The sequence below is a fragment of the Ciconia boyciana genome, chromosome 2 (assembly GCF_034638445.1).
Source record: "Ciconia boyciana chromosome 2, ASM3463844v1, whole genome shotgun sequence".
Classification (NCBI taxonomy): Eukaryota; Metazoa; Chordata; class Aves; order Ciconiiformes; family Ciconiidae; genus Ciconia; species Ciconia boyciana.
In genome coordinates, this window is record NC_132935.1 from 162,647,902 (window position 1) to 162,657,251 (window position 9,350).

The window sequence follows — 9,350 nt, forward strand, 5'->3', positions numbered from 1 at the left end:
TGCCCAGCTGCTCTCTGGGACGTGCTGAATATAGGGGGTGAACAGGAACTAGGGCATCTAGGTCACACGTAGACACCTAAGCTGAAGCACTTGGCTCTGGAGCTGAATCTCATGCCTTGAGTCATACCACATGTTTTCTCAATCCAGGAGGCAGATGTCCATGGGAAAGACATCTAGCCTTTCCGTCATCCATCCTCTCCATCCCCACAAAAAATCTCCTGGCTTTAGCTCTGGGCATGGTCAAACTGTCACAAACCTAGGAGCTGGACCACTAGTGTTGAAATGCCAGTATCAGCCTACTTGCTACCTGGGGGAAGCCTCAGATGAGAGGCATCGCTCCTCCAGGGATGTCTGTACCCTGCTATGATGACATCTTTGGACCCATTGCAGCTAACTCAGCACACACAGCCAGGAGATGGCTGGAAACCTAAAATCCACACAGGGATACCACAGACTCTGCACTGGGCCTGATTCAGCCCCGAGCAACAGCGTTATTGCTCTGGTCTCATTCTCCAGTGCCAAACTGGAGCAATACACTAGTGATTCTCGTCCCCTAAATTTCATGTATAAGGTGGAATCTATATTACTTTTATATTCCAAAGGCATTCCCTGCAACAGCATCCCTGGAAATGTTCACTTTCATATGCCAAAGATATATATTTTTAATCTGATTTCCTAAAGAAACTAAGTTTGGATAGTTTTTCTTTCTGTGTGTTTTCATATGCGTGCCTGCCTATCTCAGCCTTTTTTTCTTAAAATTGGCCAATGGTTGATCAGCTTTGGCACATGAGTTGAATTTAATTCCTACAGTTAAGATGAGAAAGAAGATAGAGATCTTGTTAGTCTTCCCACTGAGAAAGGCTTCAGCATGAGATACTTGTTTACAAGACAGGAGGAAATCAACATCAGAGATCATTCTCAAAACACAAATCTGTAGAAAATCAGGCTTCATACCCCCAGTACTCACAAAACTATTTCTAAGTAGCACAAGAGCACCAAGACAATAATAATTTCTAAGGTAATTCATAATTACAAGTAATGGAGTGAGGAAAAGACTAGATTCATTGAATGCTCTAAAATACAAACGCACAGGATTACGTAGGGTTTCATAATCAAAAAGAGCGAATGAAGCCAACAAAAGGATATGAATGTACTAAAATTTTAATTGCTGTTCTTCGGATTGGATGGAAAGGACTGAGGATCCATAAGGCACGTGTAGCAGTAAATCTGAAGATTGTTTTCTGTTTGTTTAGCACTATGAAAATCTTTAAAAAAAATAAAGAATCATGAAGTAAGGTTTTCAGGAAGTTGAACATAGAAGATATTTTTGTACTATATCCTGTTGCATCAGTGATGAGCAAGAGCTTGATTTTAACTTTAGTCTGTTTGTTTAAATGGGTAGACTCTTTGTAATACTTTGCTATCCTTTCATCATAAACTGATGAAAGAGTTAATACCTATTAACTGTCAAGCTGCAAAAAAATCCTCAGCATTAACTTCTTTTTTTTAACCTTAAGACTTGCAAAGAGTTGTGCACAGAACTAATTTTGCTTATGACTATTCTCTTAAAATAAATTGAACCTCTCATTGAGTCAAGATATACAGAGGTGGAAGGAAGAATTGCAGCCTTTATCATTATTTGCTGTTGTTGATAGTGATCCTTTAGCTCTAAGATTGTAGAAATTATTTCAAAGTATTAACCGTTTCTCAAGCAATAAGCATAATTTCCAATGGATTAGTTCCCATTTCTCTGTTCTTTACTGAAAATAATATTCTTCAATACTTCATGACTAGAATACAGAGCTTGAATAACTAGGTTTTAAGGATTCATCAGCAAATGTTTTAAAATAGTTTTTATACTTAGGTGATCATTTATTGGACATGTAAGTGGAGCAAAAGCATTGAGATAGAGAGGAACACATTGTTTCAGACCATGGAATTCAAGAAAATTTACAAAATTATTATCATTTCTTGTAGATCTGACTCAAAACCCCCTTTTCTTCCTTTATCCATTTTATTGTTTCTGCTCCCATTCTGATTCAAAAGATAATCAAGTTCATAGTATTTAATTCCTATGATTAAAAATTAAGCTTTTTTAAAGAAGTTTACGGCATGTCATTCAGCTGTGCCAACTACCTGCATTATTATAACCTAGAAAGGGATGATAGTTTTTCCAAAGGGATGTAAGCAAAACTGATAGATCATTCACATAAACGCTTCTTAGCAACACAATAAAACAAATTAAAATCCAAGCATCTTGGTTGGCTCTAACCTTATGATCTTTGTAGTATGGGTCAAGATCCTCCAGTGGTTCCCCAATGAGCTCTGGAGGAGGATTTCCATAGAGAGCTGGTAACTTCTGGAAAGCTTTTAGGTCAAGTTGAGGACGTGGTTTCTCCTCAGGTTGCTGGTCTATAGTATTTCTTCGACAATTCCTTTTGGCAGCAATTCTCTTTTCGATAGCAGCCAAGGATTCGTAAGTGAACTTACGGAAGTTGTTGGTACCAAGTAGTAAGAACTCGGCCATTTTTCATTCTTCTCTTCCTGTCACTAATTCTGTCCAAATAATAGAAACAAGTAGAAAGGAAGTTAAGTAACTCCAAAACATGTAAGTTATGAAAATTAAACAACTGGTTGCCCATGCATGGATAATAATATAAGCTTTCTGAGCCATCAGCTTCTAAAAAGAAAAAAAGATGTGATCAGTACCATTTTCAGTGAGATGTCTGTTCAGTATTTTTTTAAAAATTATGTGTATCTGCTAGGATGTGGGCAGACCTCTACAAACTTAAGAGTGTATTTGGAGCACCTCATTTAAGACCCCTGTTATCCTAAAGGCTCTTGAGCTATTCAGAAAAAAACATAAGGTGCTAGTTTAACCCAGTATTTGGAAATGGGACAGTAAAACCCATCAAACTGCAACAACATCAAATATGTGGAAGCTGTGTCTGCAACAGAAGGACCAAGTATTAAAGTAACTGGTGCAGATGTAAATACTCAGATGGATAACCCATCCTGGTGGTGTCAGCACAGGAACAAGCAGTGTCCAAGCGTCAGAAGATTTAACTTGTGACCCACAGAGTCAGTACTGACTGACATGGTGGACAAAAATGCTTGATCTGACAAGTATCAAGCACAAAATTTATCTTTTATGTCTGCTTGTCAGAACAACAAAAGTGAGATTATACTAGAAAAATACTTTGCGTTGTTTAATGGAGAATTTTGGTCAGGTACTGGATAGGATCCATTCAGCTAAATGCTACCTGAGTCCATACTTTGGCAGTACAGTGAATCCAACCTTCTACCTTAACACTGTGAAAAGCTTCAAAGCAGAGCCATGAAGTGCACATATACTGACAGTGAAAAAACTGAAAACAGTACATAGGGTAAGATGATCCAGACCTGCATCCTTCTGCTAAACTCACTCAAAAGCTCTATAAGGAGATTTCTCTAAAATATTTTCTTTGATTATGACCTCTGGGAAGACACTGTTGATTCGGTAGAGTCATGGAGCTACTGAGCCAGCGCAGTCCCACCTGCAGATTGTGAAATGATCCCATCTGGTCGAGGACTTTACTCAGGATGGATCACTGCTGAGTCTGCAGGGAAGGTCACATTACAGGCACACAGCCAGATCTTTCCATCCAGAAGCTGCCACCACCACTTCAATGTGTCCTTCAAATTTGACTCCATAACTAGCAGTCAGAGCTTATCTTGGAAAGTTTAAGCTGTCCTTGCTGGACAACAGCCAGATGACCTGCTCTTGCACCTTTCCTTTCCAGGCGCTATATGTGACATCCCAGGGAAACACAAAATCAAGAGGCTTTGTTTTATTAAAAATAAAAATTTTACTGCCTGTGTGCTGACTCCCTGTATCTTCCCCTACCATGCCACACCATTTCAGTTCTCACCAGATACAACATGATTTCAGTTGTCCTCACATTGCTGAACTGTACGAAACCATGGCTGTGAGAACAACAGCTGGAGGCCAGTGACAAATTAGCTGCAGTGAAATCTCTTCATTTTTGCAGTCTGCCTGCCTCTCCCATTAAATAAGCACACAAAATTATAAATATGAAAAGTAACCCTTGCTTCCAGCACAAAACAGCAACATTTCTGGAAGAGAAATAGGACATTCAGGCAAGAATACTCATTATTTTACATTTTTCAAGATCAAGCTAACAATCTGGAAGCTGTGTGTAGTATCATGGCAAAAATGAAAACAATAAGATCCACCCCCAAGTTTTCAAGTCTTCAGCCAGCCAAAGTGGTATTTGTTTTGCTGATGCTCAGAGTAATTTAGATGTTGTGGTATTAGTAATGAGACCTGTGAATGATGCATGAAATGACACAATTTCTGTGCAATGCACGGAGGGAATACAATAATTACTTTATTCTGCTTTGTGCCAAATCATACAGACATACCCATCCCTCCACACAGCACTTCCGTAAAAGTCTACCTGATCTCAAAAGTTCACCATTAAAATTCTGGGTTTGTTGCAGATTTCTTTGTGGTTTTCTCTACTCTCTTGCATGAAACCATCTTTCAAATCCCAGAGAAGAAACTTTGATTGTCGCACCGTTCTCCCTCAAGACTATTAGAAGGCATAGTAAAATCTAGGAAGACAAGATGTTGCTGGCTAAAGCCAAGGATGGGGAAATAGGAGGAAGCATGAGGGCACGTAGAGTCTGCAGGTACTTGGCCAGAGCTGGAAACCAGGCAGGGGAGCCTTTCCTGGTACAGGTGGTTTTATAAATTGCTCCACAAGTGAACAAACATTAAGGAAAAGAAATAAAGTCTTATGCTTGCTGTCTCACACATCAGTAGCAAAATTTCCATTGATAGCAGCTGCAAGCCATGGGGTAGAAGGCTAAACTACACTTTTCATTCATGGGCAATTCTGAGCTACTCAGCCTAGTCCTGAATAAAATCTAATGATTATTAAAAATGGAGTAGTCCAGAAAAAATGTTTCTGATTCATTCAAGCATCTTTAAAAATATCCCCAAAATAATTTCTGTTACTCATAGTCTCAGGGAGGATAGCATACAAAGTACAGCTGAGATGTATTTAGTTTTTTATATGGCCAGGGCTAGATTTAGCAATTTGACCAAAAGAAGTGAAAAATGTTAATGGAAAACCATTTTTGTCCTTGATGTCACAGAAGCAACAAAGTACCATTTTGGACATTTCTCAAGACTTGAAATACCTACAAAATGGTGTGATGTTTAAAACAATATTGTTTAGTCTCTTTAAAACAAAATGTTTTCTTATCCTTTGACTGACTGAATGCTGAATGACATCAACATGATTGAAAAATAAGAAGAAGAAAACCAAAAAAGCATTTATGATTTGTTCTTTTAGCTATCAAACGTATTTTCTATGAATTACTTCTCAAATACCAAAATGTCCAGCTAGATAGCTTTCTGAAGTAAGGCTGCTTTCTTCCAAATGTGTTTTACTCTTTAGGAATATTCATTGTGACAGACTAGGAAACAAGGTTGTTGTCAAAGATGTTTTCTCTCCTTTTCTTGCTATTACAATCACCCCAATTTAATCCTCAGTTAATGAATACAAGTTGTTCTCAATTATTTGATTTCCTGGCTTCATGATCTGTTATGGAAAGAGGTGAAAATATGTTGACAATTACTGTGATCAGCATGACCAAGGTTATTAGTATGATCAGAGCGGCCAGGTTTACCTTATCACATTTTTTTTTCTTTAGCTCGGATGATTGCAATTCTTGTCTGTTAAACCTGTGCCTTTGGTTTAAAAAGGCTTTCATAATATGCACAGAAATTATCTCTTAAGTAACTGGAATAACAGTTGTTTAAAGACTGTATGTGAAAAGCCTTGTCCTATTGGAACAACTGAAATGTTATTATTGTCTTCAGTATAGTTGATTTTTGTACACTTTTGCATCTTATTCCATGATAATATCCAATGCCTGGAGGAGCAAAGTTAGGGACTTTAGACTGATCCAGCTGTTTGTGTCTCCAGTAATTATTTCAGGAGCCAAGAACATCAGTATGAACCTTGGAAAGACATGCCAACTGCACCACCCAAAGTTACTATGGTAGACTTGGGCTGTGTTGCATCTTTCGACATCTGAATTTCCAGCAGATAAGACAAATCTTTCTAGAACTGAATAAGGAAAGATTTCATTAACAGAAGTTCAAAGCTTCTGTAGAACTGTTCTATTCTTTCCTCAAAAACTTTTCTATATTATGAGGCAGATGATTTAATCAAACCAAAATGACATTGTCTCAATGATCTTTAAAACATGTATGAAAATAACTTTTGTATATTAACACGTAATTTTTTTTGTCATAGAATAATTCAGGTTGGAAGGGAACTCAGGAGGTTTCTAGCTTAACCCACTCCTCAAAATGGGTCAGTCATGAGGTCAGAGCTTTATCCAGGCAAATCTCCAAGGACAGAGACTCCACAACCTCTTCGAGCAACCTGTTCCAATACTTGACTCACTCAATCCATTTGGACTCATTGTTTCAATTTATGCCCATTGCCTCTTGCCTTCCCACTGTAATAATAAAATGCACCACTGTAATAATAAAAAAGAAATAAAACATTGCATTAATTTGACAGGTAAAAGGCAAACCCCACAAAAATGCCTTTATTTAAGGAAAACAAATACTATACCTACTTCAGCCCATTTAGTCTACCTATTTAGAGCAGTCTACAAGAAACATCTCACAGGTCTGAATAACACCATCCAGTGTAGCTCCACTGAGATTGCCAAAGGAGACAATGATCAGCATATTTGCTCATTAGTTTCCCACCATTAGAACATCACACCTTACCTGAACGGAACTGGGGCACCATCCTTTCAATATGCCAGGTTCAACTCTAAAATTTGTTTACCTTCCCTAGACAACCTGGCCAAGAGCTCCAGTCCTCTAAGTCTCCCAGCATGGTGTCTGAATGAAAGGAGGTGGCAACAGCAGATCTAGCTACCCTATATCCTCTTTGCAGTCAACAAAACTGAGGACACAGACCAGCTAATGATAAGTAAACATATAGGTTAAGACACATGAAGAGTGCCAAAAAATGCAACTGATTTTTTTCATTGCCTATAAAAGAAAACGTAGCATGAGATAAATCCTACTCTTTCAATGTGGGATTTACAGCTTACAGTTCCCAGCGCCAGGGAATGAAGGTAGTAAACAGTGTGGAGATTCATAAAGTGATTTACAAAGACCTGATAAAGTCTGTTAGCATTCATCCAGAAAGCCCCTTTGGGTGGGATTGCTCTCACCTCACTGCAGACATCTCAGAGTTAGGCACATTTTTCACATTTCTTTCAGGATGAAATGAATCACATCTCAGAGTGCCAGTTGACTACAATTGATGACCTGAGATGTCTCAAGTGAGATGAGATAAATTCACCTTTTGCATCCATTAGGCCTACTCTTCTTGCTGCCTCAACTAATGGACAACTACTAAACTTCCAAAGATTAGTAATTCTACAGTCAGTGATAGGACTGGGCAAACATCATTAGTCACCAGCAGACTGTGAACATATAACAATTCTAGGATTGCCTTGTATTACATTGCTTCCTTAATGACTACTTACAGGACAAGCCTTCTTAGCAATTAGTGAAACGTTAAGTCACATTTTCTTTTGCATGGTAAGGGGGGACTAATTTTCAGCTACTTTGCTATCATAAATAATTTAAATCTGTGCAGAGATCACTTTTTGTAAGTGCTTGAGCAGTCAATTGACAAGTTGTCAAACGGCCAGTTGCAAGCACTGAGGAAGTTAAACGCTGTGGCAGCACAGGAATCTGAGTGAAAAGAGCTGAAAAGCTTTTAATGACCATAGACTAGTCCGTTGCTGTAGGAGTTAGGATGAGTTAGACATAACCAGCATAGTTATTAGCATAAGCCCATGAACTTTAACTGGTAGCTTTGGTGTGCCCAAGGAAATAGCCAAACCATGGAAACAACCTGTTGGTCATCAACAAGTGCAAAAGTGTTCAGAAGTGGCCAGAACAAGATTGTGAGTGCCAACAGCAAATCTGACAATGACAGTGCAGTTTGAACTGAGTAATCAACAAGGGATTCCCTACTCAGCCCTGTAACTAAGGATAATGGGGGTAACCAGAGGACAAAGAAAGACTCCGGTGGGAAATTCCATGACCCAACGCCAGGATTCAGGACCATCTCTCCAACCTATGAGGAATCCAGGGAGTGGAGAAGACCCCAAAGCACCCCACAGCCCAGGAGTATGCATGGCATGACTGGAGCTGTGGTACAGGAAAGCCATGTAACTCATAAAATTGCACATATCTGTGATTAAAGTGTGTTGGTATCCAAGTCTGTTGACACTCCACACTATGGTCTCATACGGTGACAATTGCATAGAGACCTGAGATAAAAATCTCCTTCCTATGCTGTTACCAAGAAGATTGACCAGTTGCTGGACACAGATGATAGGGCAATAAAGCTTAGGTGTGGAGTTTTAAAACACAAAAAGAAGAGACAGGTTAGGACTCAGCCCTCTCCTAACTTGAATACTATGTGTGCTTAGAAACCCTGAGTGAAATGGAATATATCTTGATTTAGAAGTTCCATACAAAGAAATATCAGCTGGTCTGGGGGCAGCTTTAAGAAGCATGGCAAGAGAGTGAGCTGCTCATTTTTCAGCTCTGTGAAGTGGGGAAGAGGAAGAGGAAAAAGAGGAGGAGGAAGGGAAATTCATTCATTTCACTAAGCTTGGCAGTCTGGGTCCTGCCAAAGGGACAACAGTGGAAGGAAGGAGCATGTGCTGCAGGTTACATTTAGCAGCCAGGAGAGGGACCAGTTGTGATTTTTAACCGCATATTTTCTATAGTGCTGGACTGAACCATCTGCAGATTTTATGGATACTCAGACTTTGCAGCAAACAGATCGAATTCGAATTGTCTTCACCCTTAAGGAAGGAGAACTAAGCTCTCACTACCTCAAATTTGCAAGAGGCTAAGGACACCTTTGTAAGCATTACTGTAATTGTATTTAGACGGCATTACCAAATGGTAACTTGGGTTTTTGCATTTGAGATTTAGGCCTGTAAAGGCCAGACTGCCAATACGCCAGATTTTTTTCTTGCCACGTGTAAGCAGTGTTTCAAATGTGGTTAACAGGATTAATGGTTCTATAAACTTTTAGCTCATATTAATATGACTTGATTACAACAAACAAAAGCTATAGAAACTCAGTGAAATACATGGATTAGATTTTGGACTGTTACCATTAACAGAAAGTACTGAATGCACTAAAAGTATCACAGATTTGCCATTTTGTAGTTCTGAAGATTGGTTTCATCATGTACATTTTGATACAGAAAGGTCT

The 9,350-nt window shown here is 38.9% G+C and overlaps 1 protein-coding gene across 1 annotated transcript in view; it reads right to left on the bottom strand.

The window, feature by feature from the left end:
- LOC140647272 (sodium channel protein type 5 subunit alpha-like) overlaps positions 1-2,527 on the bottom strand; it is a 36,088-nt gene extending 33,561 nt beyond the window's left edge. Inside the window, exons 1-2 of the mRNA XM_072851631.1 lie at positions 2,273-2,527; positions 1,147-1,265 (exon numbers count right to left, since the gene is read on the bottom strand). Coding sequence (XP_072707732.1) covers positions 1,147-1,265; positions 2,273-2,527 — 374 coding nt within the window. The remainder of the gene's footprint in view (positions 1-1,146; positions 1,266-2,272) is intronic.
- Positions 2,528-9,350: the final 6,823 nt, after the last annotated feature.